The sequence below is a fragment of the Merops nubicus genome, unplaced genomic scaffold (assembly GCF_000691845.1).
Source record: "Merops nubicus isolate BGI_N331 unplaced genomic scaffold, ASM69184v1 scaffold41448, whole genome shotgun sequence".
Taxonomy (NCBI): domain Eukaryota; kingdom Metazoa; phylum Chordata; class Aves; order Coraciiformes; family Meropidae; genus Merops; species Merops nubicus.
Genome location: NW_008627095.1, coordinates 11,845 through 36,590, shown reverse-complemented (window position 1 = coordinate 36,590; position 24,746 = coordinate 11,845). Strand labels below are relative to the sequence as shown.

The following is a 24,746-nucleotide window of genomic DNA, read 5'->3' as shown; positions in this document are numbered from 1 at the left end:
TTACTTGATAATATATTTATTAAGAGAATCCATTGCTAAACATCTGAGAGAATAAAACAATAGAGGATCTTCATACACTTTAGACACTAAACACAGTCATCATGACTCTTCAGGTTAAAAGAAAGCAAACTGCCTGCATCTTTGTCTTGATTCTGTAGGACGCTCCCAAGTACTTTTAAAAATCAATTAGAAAGACAAAACATCACTAAATCCAAGAATGATGATATGTTTTAAAAATAAATATAGAAATATGAACAAGTCTATAACCAGAATATTGTCCTGTACATTCCAACAAATGCAGAGCTCTTGCCTTCTTTACCTGGAAGGAGAAACCTCTAAGTGACAGTGACACGGGAGCCACCAGGCCTAACTCTCAGAGGCAGTTTGGCAGCAGCAGAAGCACGCTCGACAGACACAGCTCCGGAGCACCCCTAACCCTTCCCTTCCTGCCTGGGAGCTTGGGTAAGCATGATTGGAGTACCAACGACTTACAAAGAATCTTGATAAAGTTCAAACAAGCTGGGGCTCGACAACCCCAGTGATATTTTCATTAAGAAAGAATATCCATAATCACTTAAAATCAGCAAGCACTGTAGCTTAAACATCGTACGTTTTGGTCAGTAAACGAACGTGATCCAATACAATACCAATTATTTTATGACAAAATTTAAAACCATTTGGCACATGCTAGAAAGACATTCTTCCTTAAGAGGTGAAATACATGTTTGAACAGGTACAAGCTGAGGAAAGAGGACCAAAATAGCATTGTTGTTAACAGATGTACAGTACAGGATTCGCTCTTCCACGTTCAGACTCCAGCAGCATGCGTGGGTGTGCTCGGTTGGTTAAGGCCTATGGTTGAACAGAGCCACCCCGCAAAATCCACCTCCTCCGCTTCAGACCTCTTAATGAAAGCATGAATCTGAGCAGAGGAGAAGAGAATTATTATTCCAGCACTCGTCTGTTAAATAGCAATTGTGAAGAACATGAAACACAATAAAACCGGTTTACTTCCAGTATTCAGGCTGGCTAGAAAATCCAGGCAACCAGATGAAGTGACCAGGAGAGGATTTTCTGCAGGATTATGGAAATAACCAGCACGTGGCACGTACACAGGGCAGAGTATTCCAGGGGAGTGCTGCCTACGCAGTGCCTGTCACAGAACACTCACGCCCCAGTACGCGATAAGGATGTGACTCATCCACTCGAGATAATGCTCTGGGAAATGTCTGCCTGGGCACAGAAAGCCTTTTTGTAATACAAGGAGCCCGAGCAGGATCAGGGCAGGGAAAACCTGATTTTCTGCAGTAGAACTGAAGTCCTAGCATCACACTCACAGCCATGAAAAGATCCACTGACACCGATAACGTCATTTCACGCAGAAAAAAGCTGCAAGATTTGTTTGTGCTTAGTACTTCTACAGATTTTGCAAGACAAAGCTGATAAAAAAGAGGCAAATTTTGTGTTTCACAACAGGTGATAAAAATGTATTTAACTAGTCCATAAGGTACGTGGATTTTTGTCCTTTCATCCTCCTACGAGTAATAACCTATATACTTTACTATTGACTAATAGAGAAGAAAGAATTCTTTTGCTAATTAATTTAATAGCATTAGGTCATACACTCACTGCAATTATCAAATGGCAGACTCTAAAACCCACCAGTTTTGATCTCCTTGGACAGTCCCTGCTTTAGGAGGGTGTGAAGCCTGCAGCCCCTTGATCTCTGGCTCAGAAAAGCAGCCCCTCCTCAAACTGCCTGAGCTGCTTGTGTCAGGGGCCACTGACTGTACCCTAAGCCATATGCTCTGACCCTGATCCCAGGAATCCAACCTGCATGGAACTATGCTCTTGGTTCAAGTCAAGAACTTTCACTTACCATCAGCTGCTTCAAATCGGCTCTCTCGGCAGGATTCTTAATTAGACTAGGAAAAACAGTGTTGCACAAGTTACACACTATTATCTTTTAAAATAAGATAGTAAATCAAGTTATGTCCTTTTGGTGTACTGCTTTGGTCTGAAGGAGATGCCACTCTAGATAGCAGCATGAGGTGGAGGAGTGCCTCTCAAACCCAGACCAGGTCTATGAGCCATCCCCATCTGGAGGTCTCCCAGGTGTAGTTCCAGGTATGAGATCCTGAGTTGCCTGACACCGTTTAGTGGGGGCAGGAGTGAGTGTCTATAACCCAACTGGAGAGATCAAATTCCCATTTAAACAAAAACTCAGCGTGAGCTGCTTTATCCCTCAAGTCTCTTTTACCCAAAGTCAGCTGTTTACCCAAAACCAGCTGTTGCACATATGATCAGTCTGTAAGTAGTAGGGGGTCTTCAATGCTGGGAAAGCACTAATCCAAGATCACACAGCAGCAGAAATCTTATCTTAGAGGGAAACATCTCTCAGTATAAGCATCCAGAGAACCCCCGAAGCTGTCAAGCTGGTGCTTGTAAAAGGAGCCTTAGGCACCTTAACAGGCAGAGAATGAGGATTATGCTAATTGAAATAACTTTACATTTGTCATGGCCTACAAGCAGGGACTTCGATGGGCAGTAACATAGCAGGGCGGATCCCAAGTGTGGCCCTTTGCAACCTAGCCATTGAGAAAATACTCACCATTTGTTAACAAAATCTTGAAATTCAGAACCAAAAACACCATTGGGCAGTTTTGGAGGTGGCTAAAAATAAATAAATTTAAAAATCAGCAGTCATTCAGCATAACCAACACACCATGATGCACAACCCACCCAGAGACCTACTGATGCTGCGTGCTATAGCCAGGTAAAGCTGTAAAGCCCTAGCACCACCCAGGCCTCCTGCCACAGCTGAGCTCTTAAAGTGTCAGCCAGACTTCAGCTTCCATGCAAATGAATAAAGGATGTGCTGTCATTTGACTTACAAAAGTAAAGAAAGACACTGAGCTTTTCACTGACTGATCTTCATCATTACTCTCACAGCTGCTGGATTTTGGGTGTTTCAATAATAAATCAGATCAGGAGGCAGGTTCTACAGAGCAAGGAGGTTTTTTTCCTCTACACACACACCCTGAATGGGGTTAACAGCCTTGAGCTGTCATTAAAGAAAAGAAGGCTCAGAGCAGCAGGCAGTAATTAGCACTGGGTAGTTCTCCTCACTACTGATCTCCAGTTTGGGGAAGCAGAAGCATCCTGTGCATCATTAGTTCCATAATCCTTGTTAAATATTCTATCCCAGGAATGAGTTTGTTCAGGTTCTAATTTGAACAGAATCCTGATAAAGAAGTGCTATATAAAATGATGTATTATTGTGTTGTTCTCTATGAGATGATAGTATCATAGGTAAGTTTTCACACTCACACCAAGGGTCCTGCAGGCACTTAAACTTGGGTTGCTTGTATGTGCAGAGCTGAGCTGTGGCCTGCACTCAGCTACTCATGGTCTATGGGCTTTGCTGGATGGAGCAGCTCATGCTGAAGACTGCTTGTGCTACAGCAGAGGTGCAGAAGATAATCCTGCCAAATTTTCAACTGCTGCAGCTTTTCAGCTTAAACAGACCCCCCTCAAGGATGCTACAAGAGCTGGCACCATCATACTGCACCCAATCCAATGCTAACTCTTGGAAAAGAGTTCATGCTGTCAAACTGAAGTGTTATATAAATATGCAAAATAGTTTTCTAATGTGAGAGGAGAATTGTGCATGCAGACCAGGAACAGAAGCAATTTATCAGGGGACAGAGCAGCACAAGGAGTGCTCATCTTTGGAGGGATCTACACACCAACTGTGCCTTTCACATTTTATAATTCATTCACCTGGAAAAATTATGTTATCCAGCTACATGGATAACAGCTACATTATGTTACAAATGCCACCTCACATCAGCACGCTGGGTTTTCTCTTGGAAGGACACGAGCAGTAGAATCACATGAGTTTCAGTAGCTCTTGGGAAAATATAGGTATTCTAGAACTGATTGTTTCCAATCTCTATTAACCAGCTATTTAAAAGACATAGTATAAATTAGGTTGTTCATAAAAGCAAACCAAATTACGTAAGAGACTGATTTTGTATATGCTTGATCATCCAGTTTGCTATCAACTGTCCTAACAGGTTGTACAATCATGCTGGAAAATGCATAAACCTACTTAAAGGATGCAGAGAAATGAACTAAAATTTTCCTGGGAATAATTTAAGCCACACACACCAGAAATAATTTACAAATCAGGCCAACACACATAACAAGGAGGCCTCCCATACTGCAGCAACAAAAGATCAGAAGACCTAACTTACTCCAACACTAGCCCCACTCCCCCTCGAATTCTGGATGAATTAAAAAAACTACAATTCTGTTAGTATAAGTACAAACAGTTTTTACCTCATTGACGATGTAATCAAGAAGTTCAAAGATTGCCATGGGGGGTCTGCTGTCTGGGCCGTAGGCTAAGAAGAAATGGGAGAGGTTTTAAAACACAGAGAAGTTTTAAACCACAGTGTTATTCTCCTCCTCTGGCAGGAGTGCCTTAAGAAGCCAAGTCATACACTCTGTTCTTACATGGTACCCAGCAGGTTTACAGGGTGAAACGTGGAGCAGCAACAGGGTAGCACTGTCATACCAGGGGGCACTTTCAGGTCTGATACAAGCCTTTAACTTCACAGGGAATCATCCTACTGTACTTTGATCAGCATTGCATTTTAGAGAGATGAACCATAACACACTGGGATCCCAACAGTGCTTGTGAACAACCTGGTTATTAACAAAAGGCTCTCTCCTTGATTCTCAGACTCCTCCTCCCAGTCAGACTAAGCCAGGTGCCCTGATTTTTTTTTTTTAAAGTTTAAAGCCACACTATGCAGATCAATGTCAGACAAGGAAAACCCCTAAGCTGATAGAGAAGTGTTATTAGAAAATAATTGAACAGGTTGTGGTAACTTACAGCTCACTGGCCGGCCAGGTGTTCTTTGCCTGGGCGAGGTCTCTGTGACTGGAGAATCTCCCTCTACAGGGCAGCCAAACATTAACTCAAGCTCCTTAGAGTCAGGAGGAGGAATGGGGTATCTGCCAATAGCCATCTCCACCAGGGACAAGCCCATGCTCCATATATCTGACTGTACTGAATAATGAGTTCCCTGTAGTCTTTCCGGCTACAAAAGAAAAAGAGGAGGAGAGAGTGTTGTTATAAGAAAGAAAAAATCCCTGCATTTTGCAACAGCCTGGATAAAATGAAGGGTGAAGCTTCAGCTTCTTGGTCTGACTTGTGCCAATGAGTGACTTACTGTTCTTTTTCTTTTCCTGTCTCATCTGGAGTTCCAGAAGCTCCACAAACATTGTGTAACATCACTGCAAGTAACTCTGAGACTTTCCAAACATCATGCTATTGCTGGTTTTTTTTAGCCTAATATCTAAATTCCAACTCTTAGTGCTGATGGGATCATTAAAGAGCAAGAAAGCAAGAACTAGCCTGTGCAAGTGGAGAGCCACCTGGTTCCTCTGAGAAGCTGTGCTTGGTTGTCTGCCTTGGGAAGGAGAAGAGAGGTAACTGCAGTGACTCTATAGGGGTCCAAAAGTGACCTGGTGCTCTAGCCATCATCCTGTGGTTTGTGACACTTCTTGTGACACATCATCTTTTCTTGGGGGGATAAACCAAATTGAAAAAGCACAACCACAAATTCTAACTAGATGATACACACACGCTACTGTAAGCATGGCAAAAATGAATGCAGGTAAGACAACAGACTCAGCTAAAAATATATATTTGTGTTGTCTTTAAAAGACCTGAACACTAGAAGAATATTTAGCTATGGGATTTTTTGGTCAGTTGAATCATGCTTAAAACCATAACTGGTTATCCTTGTCAAATTGCTGCAAGGATCCTTGCTTTTGATGAGCATACCCATCTTCTGTTTCTGCCTAAGGAACTAAACCAGAAGATTAGCCCTTAACTCTTCTTGATTTCTGCAATTTTTCATAAATGGTTCTACATCATCCTTGGATCCATTTTTACTAAGACTTCTCAAAGAAAACTTTCACTTTGCCTTTTTAAATAGAATTCATATTTTACCAAAATAATGCAGATTCTTGCCTGACTGTATATCTGTTTTTCCAATATGGATATGCAATTTGAAACTTGCAGAATGTAAGAACACAGCATTACTGTAAAGTCTCTTCCTCTGCCAGAATGGGTGATAGTTTTGTTAAATTAGTTTTGTAACATTTACTGAGGTTATATTTGAGCTTAGATATATTTTACAAAAACCTTTTGGGTAAGTGTAAAGGAAAAAGTGAGTGGCTGAGAAAAAGCAGAAAACACACACATTGCTTGTTACACAAATATAATTAAAAATCTAGGAAATATGTTCAAGTTAAGCACTGTTTACTGTACACACCTTCATATGGTAGGAGAGGATGTTGTTTGTATATAATAATTCTATAGCTGCTATTTGAAAAAGTACACTAAAGGAGGTAACTGCAAGAAAAGGTACTTCAGATACCATCAAGAACAACAAACAAAATCACCATCACAGCTCAGCCTGTGACATATGAGATGAGACAGCAAAACTAAATCTCAGTCAGTACAAACAATAAATTAAAGAAAACTGAAGGCAGACAGCACTTCACTCTCATGCCTTCTACTAGAAGAAAAGGGGAAAGCCAGTAGTAAGTCAAGGGCTCAAAAGAGATGAAGCAGCGAATTTTTTTTTGCTAATTAGCAACAGCCCCTAGATGTACGAGGGGACATAAGCCACAGTTTCACTTCAAGTCACAAAAGAGAACACTGCCTTTGATGCTGAAATGCAGGTGCCATGCTTAGGAGCAGCAGCATTATCCTGCTTTTTCCCCTTTAAGTTTAAGCCCACGCAGTTTCAACCCTACAGCAGAATCTCTGAGCACTCTGACTGCACGAGTTAATTGCTGGATGCTGAACAAGGCGTGCACATTAGAGACCTGTTATTTCCATTAGCTGTGACCTTCATGTAACGCAGAGAGTTTATCTGAAGAGGGAGTTTCAAGATATTTCCCATACTCAGGGATAAGCAGCACCCTGTGAACAGTCTCAGATAGCTGCCGTGGCCTTGTCCACACCAGCTATTCCCATGCTCTCTCCTTGCTGCAGCCCTGCTGGGTTCCCAGGAGCAGTCACAACAGGACCACCAACGAGGCAGCAGCTTGCCTACGTAAGTGACTACAGCAAAGTGCTGGAGGGGACAGAGAAGCTCACTTAACAAGGAAAACAATCTCTAAACACTGGGCTTTTTTTTTGGAGACACATGCATACAAACCCCAAATGCATTAACTGATTGGGTTCCGCAACGTAGATGGAATTACATCTCTTTTGTTGTGTTATAAAACATTCCAAGGCGTTTGCCTTTTCTTGCAACAGTTCCTTCCCACACACACAATCTGATATGATACTGGAATATTCCTGGAATGCAGGAAGCACTGAACTATGAACAGCAGTAGTACCAGCAATATTGGTTTATTGTTTGAGTACTGGAATGGTTATAACTCTACCATCAGGTACAGGAAACCCAGAGCTATAAAATCTGTACTTACAGACATGTAGGAGCGTGTGCCAACAAAGGAGTTTGCCATAGAATCTATCAGTTGTCCACTGACACCAAAATCACAAAGCTTGATTTCACCTCTAGAGTTTACCAAAATGTTAGATGGTTTAACATCTGGAAAAAAAATGAATGGGTGATTTATATTTGTAATCGATAAGATGGAAACTTTGACAATGAAAATAACATGAAAGGTGAGAATTACCACGTGTCTAACTATGCCACAATTCTATCTCTTCTCTGGGAATACTCAGAGATTTGGTTCCCTGCCCAGGCCCATTTCACAAGCTCTCTAACTACAGATAAAATGCATTGCTTTTTTAAAATTACAAGTGCAAAAAGACTGTTAGTTTCAATATTTTATTTCATCCTGTTTCTTGGCTTTCAAATATTGTTTGGGCATCCACATCCTCTTTGCAATGACTTAACATTTAAGATAAATCTGAAAGCATATGTCAACATAAATCCTTGCTAATTATGTTATTTTCCCTAGAAATAATCAATAAAGAAACCCTACATATTTATTTTCCAAAGGTCAATGAACTATGGCAGCCACACCATCATCTCTAACTTAGTCTTCATATGTACATAAGCATAAATCATCCTCTAGCAAAACAATTCCTGGAATGTGTTCTTGCTGTTCTGGGTTTTGTTTGGGGTTTTTATTTTGGTGGGTGGTCTTGGTTTGGTTTGTTGTTGGGGTTTCTTTAAAAGCTCTGAAAAAATAATTACCCTATTATTGAAAGTCTGTGTTTAAAAATACTTTAAGGTTGTTTACCTGTGATAGAACCCCATCATGATTATGAATTCATCACTTTTCCTAAATGGAAATTTAATAAGGGTCACTGGTAGCTAAGCAACTAATAACAGCTATTTATGAATACAAAGATACAGAACAATTGTTCAGTATTATTTTCATAGCTGTAAGAAGTTTTTTTTTAATCTGTCTTGCTGCTTAGCTTGTTATTACCAATGCATTATTGAGGCAAGGAATCAACAGCTCACATCTGCAAAGTAATGCTACAGAAAAAAGGGTACTACAAATTTGTTTTGAAGAAAGACCAGCTCAGCCTATTAGAATTCCTCTTCAGACTTGGCTATTCAAGAGCAGATCCACAAGCCTGTAGCCTATTTTTATTTGCTTGTCACTTTTAAACACAACTAAGTTCCAGGTAGCTTTAATCTCAGTGACTGAGGAATGGACCTTGGTTTGTGATGTCAACAGGATGCCCCTGGAAAGATGATACTAATGTGACCCCTCATAACAGATCTTCATGCAGAAGGTTGTGCCCCACTGAACAAGACCCATGGAGTTTGGAAGTAAAGACAAAAGCCTATTTTAGCCATTTTCCCCTCCAGACCCCTTTAAAGAGCGAAACGAATCCTGAGTAAAGTTATCTACTTCTGGAAACTGTGGCTACCTTTTCTGGTTCCTGGCACCACCTTTCCAGGTAACTGAAACTGGCCTGGCATGCTGGAAACAGTGTTTTGTGATGACTGGTGTATCCACAAGTTCTATGCTCAGCTCCAGGACAGTGAGCCCACAGCTTGTTCACTTTGCTTGGAGTGACCATCAGCCCATAGAAAATCCACACTGATGAGCTGACCTGACACTAACTGCTCCCTGGTCTCACCCAACCAGTTGAGCTCATGTACCTCCTTCTACTGCAAAGGAAATCCCAGCTGCTTTTGTCAGGTACAGCCTGCCTCCCTAAGGAGGTGGCAGAATATGAGCACGTATTTTGTGTGTACTACTTATAATACCCCCATCCCTAGCAAAGTCACAGGCTTATAAATATTGCCCTCCTTCAATAAATTTTCCTCCTATAAGGGCAGCAGAGATTCTGGGCAGTTTGCAGAGCTGTTTGCCAGGTAGAAGACAGAATGTTACAGGCTGGTTGACTCCAAGCAGGGCATCAGTAAAGAGATTTTAGAGGTCTTCTGGGTGCACAGCTGAACCTTCTGCAGGTTCTACCTCCTCTGCACAAGTTTCTACCCCTTGTAGAGACCTCTCCACAAGTACACCTCACAATGAAAAGGAAGAATCCAGTCTAGGAGCTTGATTTATCAGCTTTAAATTCCAGCAGGGGAAAACACACACACCCCCCAAGCAGATGGTGCAGTGAAACAGAGAGGAGAGATCCCAGTTACACAGGAACCTGCACCTAAACTTCTGTGTAAAGTCAAGGTGGAAAAAATGTTTGCAAAATACACTGGCAGCACTGCAGAGCCTGAGCAAATTACAGACACAGCCTCTAGATTTGTACTGCTTATCTATGCACATCTACCAGTTCAATTCAGAGCAAAGACATAAATCCCTGCTTATCTCTCCAGCTCATGAATACTTCATGTTCATAATTAAATGGCAAAAAAAATACCATTAGCATTCCAACAGCAGTGAGGCAGACTACATTCTCTTTATAAGCATCTGACATGCTCTAGACTCCTGGTCTTCTGAAGACTTCACTTTACCTTCATCATCTCTCTAGCTGATAATCCCACGCTGTACCATTCTTACAGTGGCACAGCAGATCACCACTCCTCACTCTGCTTGCCTCTCCCTGAGCATTTTCCTTTTCCTCACAAAGCACCCAGCCTGATCAGAGTGTGGTGGTTGGAAGGCTGCTGTCTTTCCACCCCTCTCAAGTAGCACACTATGCTATTTAAACTCCAGAGTGTCTGAGCACTTCAGCAGTTTCTCTGGAAACCAGAGATTTGTACTGGCAAATGGAACAGGAACGCCAAGGCATCCGTCAAAATGTCTTGCAAGAAACAGACACATCTAGAAAGGAAGAGCAAGTGTGCTACATAAGTGAAGCTTTAAAGAAAATGAAATTACATTTGAAATATTACCCCAAACAGAGCTGTGCAATTCCAGAGAAGGCCTCAGCCAGTCCAGAGGGATGGATACATGACACTGAAAAGGGAGCCAGTTAATACAGAGAAGTTTCCAAGATTCACAGGATTTCCTGTCATCTGTCAGAGGCATGCCTCCTCTGACTGAGCCCTGCTCTCCTCCACAGGCACAAACCTACTTCATTCTGAAGGAAAGGTGGCCCTGGACATTATCCTAATACCATCAGGCAAAACTGTCTTTTGTATGGAAGCTACTGAGCAGCCAAATATTTGGGAACATATTTGTCTTGCAGGACATTATTGATATCCTCCCATTTCCCAAGACAGGACCTCCTAAGGATACTCTAGGAACTAACACACTAGAACAGACCACTGACAGCATCCCTGCTGTATGGTACCTCCCACCCTGGAGCTGCTGGCAGTAACTGGAGTTCTGAAATCCTACAAAGCACTTCCATGCAAGAGAGGAGACTTTTCAGAGAGAATTACATACCAAGCTGCACGCAAAGCTAAAATTATGTTCTGATTAAATTCTAGGATTTTAATTCATTCAGAGACAAAACACAGCAAAAAAGTTTGGTGTCTTAACCTGCAGCAATATACTTTGTAAGTAATTAGTTACAAGACATGTCTTTCCTTGTCATCTAGTTCACTTTGGTAGCAACCACAAAGGTCAATAGGACCACAGCAGTAGCATTTTCTACAATATTCCCCATGACAAATATCTTTATGTAACAGAACAGGAGAGATCATGAAAACAGCCACTATAGTCATGCTCCTTATCCCTTCCTCTTCTGTGCCTGCTTTGTATCCCACCAGTTTGCCTTTCAGAAGTTTCACATTTTCTGTCATTTCAGACAGGACCAAAGCAAAGTGTGGCAGTGCAGATGAACCAGGAGTCCAAAGAGACTGCATTTCCACTCCTCCTTCAACAAGCCCTAATGACTTCTTCCCTGAGCTGTCTGTAACAACAAGGGAATATTTCTCCTCAGAGGTCACAGTTAGTCCACAACATACCTGCACAGAAGCAGTTTAAGCTGAACCTCATAGTGAGCAGCTGCCACACTTCATTTGATGCTCTGCAATCCTTTATGACTGTCATTATATCTTGATCAATCCAAATAAATGCACCACTGACAGGTTTTGCCAATTTATTTTTTTGTTCTTTTCTTTCTGATCAGCATTATTGGCCTCACAGCAGTCTCTTGCATTCAGAGTGCTGTGGTAGCTCCTGCCTACCCTTATGGAAGAGATGTTAACATCTTATGGACTCCTCACCCTGGAAGACACTCCTGTGAATTTTCACCCTATGGTGACATTGTAAGTCCTTTGTTTTACTGCCTCACAATAATGCTGAAAATGTTTGTTGCACTAACCATCCTCGACTGCCATCCACTTTAAATAAAAAGATACAGGCTCACACTTTACATCTTACTGTTAGAAGATGTTTTACAGCATCATACTTCTAATTTTCCTGGTAATCTCAGTGGCCAGGTCAAATTTGCTGATATTGCCATATCACACACAAATAATAAAACATTGTATTGGAACAAATTCCTCCCTGAAAATGAGTTATCACAAGCTTTGCTCCCTTTAGAATTCAGAACAATTTCTTTTGGCCTCATGTTGCTATGTAGTTATGTTTAGTGAGAACATCTATTAATTTTGAAATCTACTAGTCTCACCACAACATCAACCCAAAAAAATCTCACTAAACCAAGCCCACCAATTGCACATTCTTCCCCAGGGATGGGATAACAAAACAAACAGTACATGTTAGATGGTCACACTGTGTCAGTGGAGTGTTAGATAATCACTGAGGGCAAACTACAGGGGCTAGAGAAAGTAAAGCCCAGACATCACCATTTCACTTTACAGACTTTTCACATTGACATTTTTTCCACTTGCCAGTCCCTCCTTAATCACAGACCACCACAGAACAGTTCAGCCAGCGTACAGCTGAGCACTGGTCATCCTCCAGAAGGGAACATCCCAGGGCAGGACAGCATCCTGCTCATCCATCTGCCACGCAGGAAGCTGAACCAGGGCCCTGCCCAGTGAGGATGATGAGGTGTAACAGCTCAGTCTAGTGTGCCACCTCACAGCTGAGGTCCAACTTACAGATGGTCTACAAATATGGCACAAAGGGCAACCTGTAACACAGACTGGTGGACAGCATCAAAGACAGAAGCCAGCAAGTTTGGCTCCATATGTCAAAAGACTAAAGACTGTTCTGACTCATTTTCCTTTCAGCTGCTAGCAGTAGCTGTGATCAGCTTCCAAAAGTTTATCAGATATCACAAGTTTTAATGGAAGAGCCTGCAAGAAGTGTGCAGGGTCACATATTCCTGATGCACACAGCATGAAGACTGAGCTGAAAAAAACAAAAATCAACTTGTATGTGGAATTTCACACTGCAGGGGACATTCAGTCTGGTAACATCAGAAACAACATAGAGGAACTTTTGTTGGTCCACATACTTAAAGGTGTAATCTCTGATGTAGGCAATACTGAGGTCAAGCTGCACTTAAACAAGATTGGGATGGCTTTATTTTGTGTTTAGCAGATTTACAGATTGTAAAAACTGAAAAAAAAAAACACCCACACACCCGTAACTGCTCTATCAGCAACCAACTGAACAAGAACAGCCTGAAAAAAGAACCAAGCAACTATCAGGTGACAAACCACTGCTGTGGCTGAATGGAGAACTACAAGATACAACAGTAACTTTCAGTATACTCTAAAAGATCATCTTTCCGCCAGGCATCTCCCTTACACTCTGAACAGAGACAAATGGCTTTCCAACTACCAGCAGAAATCTTTAGTGTTTACCTCCAGTGTTTTTTTTCCTCCAGCAGAGAGCTAGATTTGGTTATTTAAAAAAAACAAACAATTGTCTCATAAATGCAGCCTACTTCATGTGTAAGGTGATCCTGCAGCAGACTGTATAAGCTAGGATTGTTAATTACTCTTTTTGGTGTGGCCAACAAACGTAAACCTAGACACACTAGTGTCTGATGAAGATATTTGTGTAGTCTTAAGGTTGATCTCATATGGTCTCACCTAACAGTTGGTGTGGTTTATACATATTGCATGATTGCTGCAATGAATGGTGCCATCCAAACAAAGCCATGAAATGCTCCATCTCCAGTCTTCAATTCACACTTATGTCAAGAATAATGGAATTTATTATTTACCATATGAAGTGTCATTTGTTTAATGGTGCGTGCAACAGATCATGGAAAGAGCTGGATTTTAAAATGGGCAACTATAAAGCATTGCATTCATTTTTACAGTAAAGTAACTTTAGACTCCAGGAGTGTAGAAGCAACACTCATTTTACAGAGCTTCACAATGTTTGTAAAATCACTGAACTATAAAAAGATGCAATTCTGCATGACAGGTGTCTATAAATAGCATGTGACTGTAAGGCAGCTGGTAGAAATAGCAAATTTCTTTTCAAAGTTTTAATGGCAATAGAGAGTGTTAAACTGTCAAATTAATTTTACATCAGAGGTTTTAATTGTGAAGCTCTCCAAAGATTTTGTCACACTTAATGATCTGTTACTATCTAATGACTAGCAGTGGCAATGGAGAAGTAGGTACAGTGAGACAATGCTCTTTAATACAATTTTCTTCATAAGGAGTTAGTTATGCCATTACAACACCCCATTCATAGGTATCTTATCTCAACTGTCTTCTGCTTCTCTTTCTTAACTGAGCACAGGTATGGAAACTACATGAAGAGCTTACCTCCATATGTGTTGCCTCATTTCAAGCACTGATATGTCTAAGATTGTACATGTACTGCCCACAGCTACACTGAACAGGGTGCATCTGCACTGCAGCTACACTAGGCAACAGTTAACTTGGCCCAAGTACCACTGCTGCAGGTACAAGTGTTGGAGACCTTCAGCCTCTGCTTTAGTACCTGTCTGCACATAGAAGTTTATCACATACTTTGTGTTGAAAAAGCTTTCTTCCCTTCCCAGCAAATGCAGGAAGACTTATCTGGGATTTAAGGGAAGTAGAGATTAAATCACTCAGGTCCTTCAATATATCCCTATCTTCACTGCAAAGGGAGTACTTCTGGTCTCAGGTTAGATTCCCAGCTCTAGCACCTACTCCCAACTGGCCACGTCACCCTGGCAGCAAGGTGTTTGAGACCCAGACAGGAATTCTGTGCACACACAACACAGGCACATGGATTGTAAATCTGTGTAAGCTGCAGTACAGCAGCAGAAGTTAAAGATGCACAATAGTCACAGTGAGATTTGCATTAAAACGTTTGCCTTGCACTATCCAAGAAAACACCCACTGAACTGAAGGCACACTGAACCATAAAGAATTCATCACAGAAAAAGCACATATTTTAACTTCAATAAAAATTATATCCAAGAGAAGTTACAATGTAAAATTTTATCTTACCTCTGTGCATTATTTTATGCTTTTCTCTCAGATATGTGAGTCCTTTTATTACCTAAAGAGAAAGAATTAATTTATGAAACAGAAGGGATAATCACCAGCTTTGTCTGCACAAGAATTCCACCTCAGTGCAGCGTAACAGAAACCTCAACATGTAATCACTGCAAATCAGTGTTTTGTTTTAATTCAGACCTCCAGCTCTGACTGGAAAAATAATCAGTCAACCCCTTACTAGAAGTTTTGCATGCAGAGCTCGTTGCACAGAAGATATGAAGACATAACATTGAAATTTTTTTAATGAAGTGTTAATTCTGTTCTCATCCAGAAGCATCAGCTGATAGAAAAGCAGAAAATCAAAGCAAACACAATAGAGCATGTTACTCATTCCAATGCTCTGAGCTACCGAATAACATTTACAGAGACTGCTTTTTACAAGAAAGCAACATGCTTAGAAACCTGGTAATACTTCTCTCTCCCACATCCTTCAGCCCTGAAGTGTCAGCTTCCTGGAACTGGCACTGCCACACCAAGACCCAGCCGCACCCACTTACCGCAATGCTAACTTTGCCCAGGATCTGCTCTGGGATTCTTCCAGCCTTTTTCAGCACTTGATCCAAGGAGCCACCATCCTAATAATAAATGGTTTGAATAGCCAAGCTTTAATCAAATTACACTAAAACATTTTAAATAGGACTGTAGCCTGAAGCCTAAATTTAGTGAGAAAATCATCGCATTTCACGTTTGATTTAACATTGTTATGGCACATATCTGAAAAACATAAATCATTCCCCAGCAGGAACTGGTCAGTTTTCTGTTTATTTTAAATAAACATTTGGCCAGTGACAATATCCACTCAAATAAACACTTCACACAATGATCTTCCAGACTAACATTTCCAAAGTATGGATCTGGTTAGGGAAGTACTGTCCCCAAATACCTGTCAACCAAGCAATAGGGATTTTACCTATTTCTGTAACTTTCAGTGCTGTGCAATAACATGCAGATTTTGTTACAACTGTCCCATGATACTCTCTCCCCCTCCAAAGACAGAGTGAGGACTGAAGCAGCATAGAAAGCTTTATGATCCTGAGCACAGGGATGAAAATTCATCACACTGGAAAAGACCTAGTTCTCTTTCTGAATATAATGTGCTAGTGGCATCCCGTGACTGTGGTCGAACCCAGATCCCTGTTCCTCTCCTCTCCCAGATGAGACCCTACACAAGGAAAGTTGGCCTCTGTACATCAAGGGTGGCTCTGTCAACTTCCAGGGCTGGGGGGTTGATTTGTCACTGCTCTCAAAGAGCCAAGATAGGAAGAAATGTTTTTAAAGTTTCATGGTAAGTAACAGTTTTGCTAATCTTACCAGGTTAAATGAAATGAAAGCATGAACACACACCCCCAAAGTCAAACATATTCCACTGTTGCTAAGAGCTTTTGAGAAGGAAAACTGTAAAAAAATTGATATTTATTTTTAGCAATTGATTCAACAACAGGCTTATGCCTAAGTTCTACATTCTCTAGAACATATAATCAAAGAAGAAATGAGGAGGTTATTTCTCAGATTAAAAAACCCCACCAATATCCTGATGTCCAGACCAGCATTTGGTATCTCCCTGTACTCAAGACAAAAATCCCACTTGAGAAAGTAAGTGCCTCCTGCCTTAACCTATCCTCTGGAAGTTCTCATCACCATGTATGTATGTAAAGAGAAAAGCTAGAATACAAAATTTTATTATTTGAGGACTAAAATCTGAAATTCTTAAGAGAAGGAAAGTATATAAATACTCATCTGATCATGTATTTTTGTAAAAAAAAAAAAAAAACCAACACCCACATACACCACACAATTAAAAATATTCCATCAGAAAAAATTATTCTATATTCCCTTGTCTAACCAGCCTCCATTTCTGGATGGCTGTCTCTGCTCAGACACTGATATCTTAAAGATTTTGTGCAGAAAAAAAAAAAACAAACCCTTACTCCCCCCCAGTCCCTTCCCTGAGGACTAGCTGCAGTCCTGGAACAGGCTGAATCAAATTCAATTGCCTAGTGCTGGATGGAACCTTCAGTGTCTTTCAGGAGAAGACTCCAATCCTTTTGCCTATTAAATACCTGCTGCTAAGCAAAGTTATGCATGGATTTTTATTTTATGTACCTAAAATTACCACACACACATCTTCAAGTTCCAGGCCTTTTCCACCTCCAACTTTTTGTTCATATCCATACTTATTCTTTGTAACTCAGTATTAAAAAGAATTTTGACTGGCAGTAATTAAAAGAAAGATATGCACAAAAAAAGACATTGGAGACTCATCTCATCTTTTATCCTAAGAAGACAAAACCTTCCACCTCATGATCTGCATTAGAGTCAACAGCTTAATGGCTTAATTAAGGCTACAATTTAAATAATCCTTCTCTATTTCATATCTTATTGATCATTTTATGTGTAAAACCTTGTGTCCAGTCTGACTTGGACCAGATTCAGCACTGAAACCCCAGATTTCAATACTGCCTTCTCTTAAGCTGGAGAGACGTCTTCTGTCAGATATAACATTCCCTGCTTAGAAACTTGCAAACCCTAATCCCTCCTGTTAATTTTCTCATTGACAAATAAACTTAGATTCTTTAGGCCTTTTATTCCTACAGGGAATGATATACAACCACCACCTTTCTTCTGGCATACGCTGACATACAAGCTCCTGTGCACATCTGTGATATTTAACGCGTTCTGAAACAACGCCCAGACAATAATTTTTAACATCTATTGTCCTGTTTTTCATTATTCTTTTCAATTCTGAGGACCTAACTCCTTTATAATCCCCAACAGTCATTTGTATTTTGGGGTATGCACACCTTCTATTCAACTAGCACATGCTTAAAAACTGGATCATGGTCGCTTGTTCCTAGGCAACCATCGATTTCTTCTAAAAATTTCCGTAAGAGAAGACCAGAGAAGCATTAAAACAATCACTTGTATTTTCCAGAAAAAATAAGGTTTCTCAACACAAGAAACAATTTCTTCCAGAGGGGATAAAAAAAAAAAAAAAAAGGCTTTCAGATTTATTGTAGATCATATTATTAAAAACATCTTTTACGAAGCAAGTGAGGCAAAAGAATTAACTGACCTTTAATGACAAAAAACTTAGTGTTTGGCTCCATATGGTTAGAGAAAAGCAAACAGATGTCAAGAAGAACGTGTACTTTTGTATTAAATTGAAACACAGCTAAAAGTATTTTTGGCATTAAAACATTTGTACAAGATCCTTCAAAGCTTGCTCACTTCTTGTGCACTATTTTTTGTTTGCATTTTCTGTAAATTTTGAAAGGGGCAAAAATACGGATTAATCTAAATAAGAATTAACTGAATTCTCATTATCATAGCTACTAAGGACAGCAGAGCTGGAGCATCAGAGTGATGTGGTCCTTTCTGCATAAAACCAGAACTAAACCCAAATCAGAACAGGTGCCTTCAGCATTGAATTGGGTAAATATTCTGAAACAGAACAAAACAAAAAGGACTACAGATAAAGGAGAGGCAGCTGGGAGGCTACGTTTGTACAGCTTCAGCTTCTACAAAAAAGTAGACACTGGGGAAAGGGACAAAATGGATCATACAATCCCAATTTCAGATTTACAGAGTAAATCCAAAACACAATATCTGATTCTCTGTTCATACAAAAAGGACTAAAGTTTAACTAAAGTCCTGTTTACACCCGAGGTTTGCGCCCATGGTCTGCTAACAATGTTGGACTAAGACAGGTTTGCATGTACTTACCATATGTTCCATGCAAATGCTGATTTCTCCATCACTGTAAAAAGCTCCATAAAAGCCCACTATGTATGGAGAGTTGCACTCATGCAGAACTTGCAGCTCACGAATGATTTGGTTTCGAATAGCTGGCTTGATCTCCAGGTGAATTAACTGTAAAATAACCCACTCTTCATTATTCTCTCAGTGGTAAAGGGCTATTCAGAAAGAACAGGTTGTTCAGAGAGGTTTTCAATACCTAACTGGATAAGGCCCTGGGCAGCCTGCTCTGATCTCATAACTGACTCCACTTTGAGCAGGAGGTTGGACTACTTGACCTCCTGAAGCACCTTCCAACCAGAATTATTCTAGGACTTACCTGTAAAGTAATCCATCTTTATTTCCTTAGTGGCAAAGAGAAAACCCTACAATACAGCATGAGAAAATTGAAACAGCAGCACCTATGAAAAGGTGGGATTTCCATCTTTTCTTTTCACACAATATTTCTGTCAGGAACTTTTGGTTCCAGCACATTTCTTCACTTATCTATTTTTCTGTGGGTAGTTAAGAAACTGAAGCTTTGTGTTGAAAAAACCCATGAACAAATGTCTAAAGAAAATGTGTCAAAGATTGGCTCAGAAGCAACTGATGAACAATACCTGCACAGGTGTTCGTAAAGCATTAGTGGAAGGACTGAGCTGAACATCAAATTAAAAACTCCCCAAACTGAATCTAAATCCAAAAGGGAGACTACATACAATACTTTGTTCCACTAGAGCATTTCTCTCCTGCTCTACAAGAAGTGTATTTCTTTTGTGAAAGGGAAGATTAAGACATTGTGGAAATCAATTTTTAGGCAATATATGAAAGGAAAACCGCAGTTCAGCAACCATCTCAGGTGCATCAAGTATTAATGAATCTGGGCAAAATTTCCTGTTAAACACACAGTAAAAAACACAGCAGAAAAAAATGAAATTAAACTGATTTAGTACCAGAAAGCCTCTGTAATCTGTGTATTTTGTAATTCTCACACCTCAGAAGTGGGCATTTTTCTTTGCTTTTCTCTGAACTGTCAGTGTATTGAGCACAGTTATTCTTAAAGTCAGTACATGCACATCTTCCTTTAGTTTTGCTGAAGGTGGCACTGTATACTTCTTAAGAAATACCTGAAGACTGGCAACTTATTAATTTAAAAAAAATTGTAGTCTTCATTGTAGTGTAACACTGGGATCTAGGATTTGAGCATGACCTGCATTTTAATCACCAGTACCATCCAGGGGCCCTGTTCTGGTCTGCAGCTTTGAAGGAAGATCTTAGTGCAGGCATTGCCTTTTCTATTTCATTAACCTTGTGGCCAGGAATACAGGATACTGCCACTTTTCCCCCAATTTATACCTTTCAGTAACTTTTCAGGCCTTCTCACTAGTGAGCATATATTTTCTGTGAAAGATGTGTACTCAGCTGACACAATCATATTTGTTATAATGAGGAAAAAAAAAAAGGGGATGAATGTGCCTACCCTTTAACACATGGGACACTTGTGAAAAACTGGAAAGGTTAGGGTAAGTGCAACCTTTCCTACTTTCTGAAACACTGACTTCGCTGAAAGTTGGTACTAAATAGTAATTTTTTTGGCATATCAGCATCACTTTAGAGAAAGTCACTGTATTTCAGAGATAACCTCCTTAACAAAAATCTTCCCTAAGCACCTATTTTTGAGGCACTCACCTTTCTTGCCATTATGAGACCAGAAGGCTTGTGAGATACTTTGAAGACCACACCACCATTTCCTGCTCCCAGCTCACTGATCTTCTCAAAGTCATCATCCTTCAGCTCTCCAACCTTCTGTTTCTGGGTAAGGAAAGCTTCAAGGCGCTTTCGCTGCTGTTCATCCAACTCTAGTTCTTCCAGCTTCTTCTGAAGTGCTTCCAAATTTGTCCTGTACAACAGAGGAAGACCAGCTCGATTATTAAGCTGTGTGAGCTTACCAGCAGCACTGCACGAGGAAGAGCAATAGAGCATTGCAGTCATTTAATCCACCACATTTGTGCACCTATGTACATTATCTACAATGATCCCACTTGGGCAGTCACCCCCTCGGGGAGACGTATTACTGGGACTCTCATTAGGTCATGGTTTTACCTGGCATAAAATACTGTTGTATTTTAAACATGTTTATACCCAGTTTCCCCACCTTTGACATTCTGTTCAGATTCAAGCATGTCACCTTTGACTACAGGAGTGGCTCCAGTGACTCAGCACCTATCACCAGAGCTCTCACAAATCACAGCACATCACTTCACTCCGTTTTGCATTTTCATGGATTGCATTGTAATTTCCTACAGTTTGTCTAAATGTTTTATCTGCTGCTTTTCACAGAACTACATAGCTAATGATCCACTCAGAAGCTTCTTATTTAGATATCTGTAAAAAGTTATCAGACACAGCTGAAAAAACATGCACTGAAAACATGGCTACTGGAAACACTGAAGTATTTTTTTTTCCAGTTTAACTGGGGAAAAGAGCCCAAAGTTTTTAAGCTTCCATTTTCTGTTGTTTAATGTCACATCTACTAGAAACCTAGGTTTAGCATAATTAAACAATACAAAAGAGAAATATATACCTTTAAAGAGTAGTTAAATTTGGGGCTACAGATGAAAGTTCAGTTTCCCAGATTCTTTTTTAATAATTTCAGATCCTAAGGAAATGCTTCATTCCAGTAATATGACAACTTAAAAACTCATTTAAAATTTCCCACTTCCTACTGCAACAGTAAGTTGCTGCACAAGTAAATATTTAACAGCAAATACCTGTTTCACTTAGCCAAATTTTATGCAATGCTCCCAGGGGATAGAGTGTTGCTAGGATGAAAAACTTGATTAAGAATCTACTTCTTCAGAGCATAAACTACTTCCCATTAAAAAATAATACTTAAATTTCACCAACAATCAAGAAAACTATTTCTATTCATCACTTCCTGAAGTGTCCACCTTCAAACCATGCAGTACAAAGAGACATTTTCTCAACTGATCAGCACCTTACTGGGCATTCACAGGACACAAGGCTGATTCTCCAATCTCAATTTGACTCTGTGTAAAGTTTGATCAAGGCAAATAAAAATATAAATATTCACAGCGCTTCCTTACTACCCAATCACTCTGAAACTGAGTGATTACACATTCCTACTTCTATCCATTTAAATATGTTAGACAGGACGCAATTGCAAAACAAACTTAGGAAGTGATAACGCTCAGAAGAGCTAAATAGAGGAAACAGAATGAGACCTTTGAATGAAAGCGAGTCCTGGTCAGTCTGTTATTTTGACATTTTAACAGCCCAAGCATAAGATTACCAGGCAAACCTTGTGTGCAAGTTTCACAAGCCTGGGTAAACGAAATTTGGCAATGCTGCTCAAAACCAGAACAGTCTTACACAGAAAACTGAGGTACTTACTCTACTGCAGTTATATTACCATACATCAATCTTAGTACAAAGATAATTTCATTCTGGTGCAGATACTTTATTTTCAGACTATCCTACAAAGAGAAACATACTTTTCTTCCTGTCCTCCTACCATGCTTTAAACCACTACAAGCATACTGGAATATGGCCATACAACAAATATCCTGAAGTATCCACAATGAGAAATTTTCCTGTGTAGACAAGCACGGCTTATAGGAACAGTGAAGTTAATCTGACTTACAGACTGTTTTAAAGATGAGCCACTAAAAGTCAGACACACTTCTGAAATCTAATATCTAAAATGCAAAACAGAAAGCAGATTAATCACTGGATTATTCCAGCCCCCTCTCAAATGTGCCCATTACAGCAAACAAATCCTACAATAAGCTCTGGAACAATGAATGCTGGATGGTAACTCTGTATTTTACCCTAGATGACTGTTAGGAGAAGACTGAACCCCTGTTTTTTGAGGCCCCAGAGACAAGCCCTGCCAGCACAGCAGTGATATGTGCCCCACCTCAGACTGCCTGCGGTCAGCGAGGAGGTGAAGTGCTCTGGGTGGTGACTTGCAATGTGCTGCTGGCCTGCTCATGTGCTCCACTCCTGTAGCAGGCTTGAGCAGCAGCCAGCTTTCTACACACACACCTAACAGATACATAAAATCAGACATTTTTTATTGAGCAGTATGTTAAATATTGGTGTTTTTTAGGAAAGGCAGATTGTTTCTTATTTTGTAAAAACCTACACAACTATCAGAAACAAAGAACAGAGATCCCTGATATTTTGGGGGCTACCTACCAAGACAGTACCCTTCAAATATTTCTTTATTTTAGAAGGGGAGCAACTTTATTTTTAATGACTGAACATGAACGATAAATTTTTTATAGTGCCTTTTACCTGGTTTTACTCTGCACTTCTGTCAAAATCATGGCTGCTGAGACAATTATAGCCTACAAAACATATTAAATTAATGAGGTAGTTTTATTTGGCATGACTTTTGCAGGGACAGATCTATCATTCTGTACCACTGCTTTAGAGAAGTCAAGACCACAAAGGCAAAAGCTCAGCATCCACTACCTGGATATCTCTTTCAAAAGAAGCCAAGACAATTTAGAGTATTCCAAAAGAATCTAAAGAAATATCCAAATATATAGGATCAGATTTTCAGAGGAGCTCAGCAAGCAACACCTTTAGCACTCTCTGAAGTCTGCATATGAACTGAATGCCAAAATGGAACCAAACTCCCCCCTCAAAAATCTGACCTTAACAGGAAATCTCAGTTTCCTTTGAAAAACCCTGTTCTGGTAAGCCAGCGCAACAAATGATCCTTATACATAAGTTTTGAGAAGGAACTTGCTGTCATTTTAGGGATTACTGAAGAAGGCAGGGCTGCTTATTTGGAAAAATAAAGGAACTGGAGACACAGAAAAACGATTCAACAAGGCTTTCCTTGCTTTGCTTGGAGACAATGCTTGAGCACATGACTTGGAGCAGACAAAATGCTACTGTGAGGAAACAAAACACTCGGTCACACTGATGCTTTAGTAACAAAAAAAATTTCTAGGCAAGCATTTATCACACCTATGTTAGTCTAACATACACCTGTATGAAGTTTGGGGGTTTTTTTTTGTTTACATTGCTCCTTTCAATCTCAATAAACTTGGTATTTACTTAAAATAGTCATTCCCTTGCTTGAAAGTATAAATGACTGTTGGGGTCCTTGCTCAAACACCACCCAGAAGGTTCCAAATGCACTCATAGATGGGAAAGTATTAGTTCCATGAATCTCAGCACATCAAGTTTCTCCATCTAGAATGACCAACAGCAAAATCACCAGAATGTTCTAAGCTCTAATGGTAAAACTTTTGTTACTTGCAGTGATATGCAAGACAATGGCAGCAAAATTCTCAAGTCTCACTTGAATTTTTCAGGACCAATTCTCCAGCTGTAAATTAATCTGAAGACTTTTTGTGAAAGATATCAACCCAATAAATGCATTGGCAGAATTATCATTCAGAACATAACTATAAGTAACATGTTCAGTGATTTTTATGATAATTGACATCACAAGACAACTGATTTTTTTTCCATTCTTCTCCTTTACTTGAAGCACTAAATAAGAATCAGTTTAAAATGTAAATAATTATTTTTTTAAAAAAGTATTTGTGTCATCACAATTGGTGGTGGTAATGTATTCTCAGTACTTCTAGGAGGCAGGACTTCAGTAGTTTCAGTTTTGAACTGAAATTATTTTTAAAATACTATCCCCTGACCGGTAACTACAAGTGTTACCTGGACCCTCACCATCTAGAAGCATCACAGCCAAGTTTCAGAGCAAAGCATGATAAGAAACAGGTGGGTAAGCGAAGAAGTTTTACAAATTAAATTAAATCAACACATACAAAATACAGAAGAGGGAATATTTAAGTCAGTCCATCACTAGGACATCATGAAAATGTCAAGGCAGCTTTGGTAGCTGAAAGTATCAGCACGCTACTGTGCTAATATCTGCCTCCAGAAGGAGCACTAGTTGTTACTTAATCTTATATAAAACTTTTATTCAGAGACAAAGATTCTTATTAAAATTCATCACCATTACCTGCTGCAGTCTTGGAGTTGTTTTTCCACTGTCAAAGTGCTACGCCTTTGCCAGAGTTCCATCAAAGCAGGAAATCATCCAATCACCTCAGTGCTCCACTGTTCTGACCGCTAACGCAATAGGTT

The 24,746-nt window shown here is 40.0% G+C and overlaps 1 protein-coding gene across 1 annotated transcript; it reads right to left on the bottom strand.

Annotated features, from left to right (window-relative positions):
* MAP2K1 (mitogen-activated protein kinase kinase 1) lies at positions 1 to 24,746 on the bottom strand. Its single transcript, XM_008946206.1, has 11 exons — positions 24,622 to 24,746; positions 20,289 to 20,499; positions 18,588 to 18,734; positions 15,362 to 15,439; positions 14,814 to 14,865; positions 7,522 to 7,646; positions 4,904 to 5,111; positions 4,345 to 4,409; positions 2,612 to 2,673; positions 1,880 to 1,925; positions 1 to 922 (listed from the first exon to the last, which is right to left on the bottom strand). The coding sequence occupies exons 1-11, from the start codon at positions 24,681 to 24,683 to the stop codon at positions 809 to 811; spliced, it is 1,170 nt and encodes a 389-aa protein (XP_008944454.1). The 5' UTR covers positions 24,684 to 24,746; the 3' UTR covers positions 1 to 808.

Excerpts from the sequence above, each read along its gene's own strand:
- MAP2K1 (XM_008946206.1), bottom strand. The coding sequence starts at position 24,683 with ATGGAACTCTGGCAAAGGCGTAGCACTTTGACAGTGGAAAAACAACTC. Across the intron at positions 20,500-24,621 it reads CAACTCCAAGACTGCAGCAG|GACAAATTTGGAAGCACTTC; the intron begins GTAATGGTGATG and ends TCTGTTGTACAG. Across the intron at positions 15,440-18,587 it reads GCATTTGCATGGAACATATG|GATGGTGGCTCCTTGGATCA; the intron begins GTAAGTACATGC and ends ATTTATTATTAG.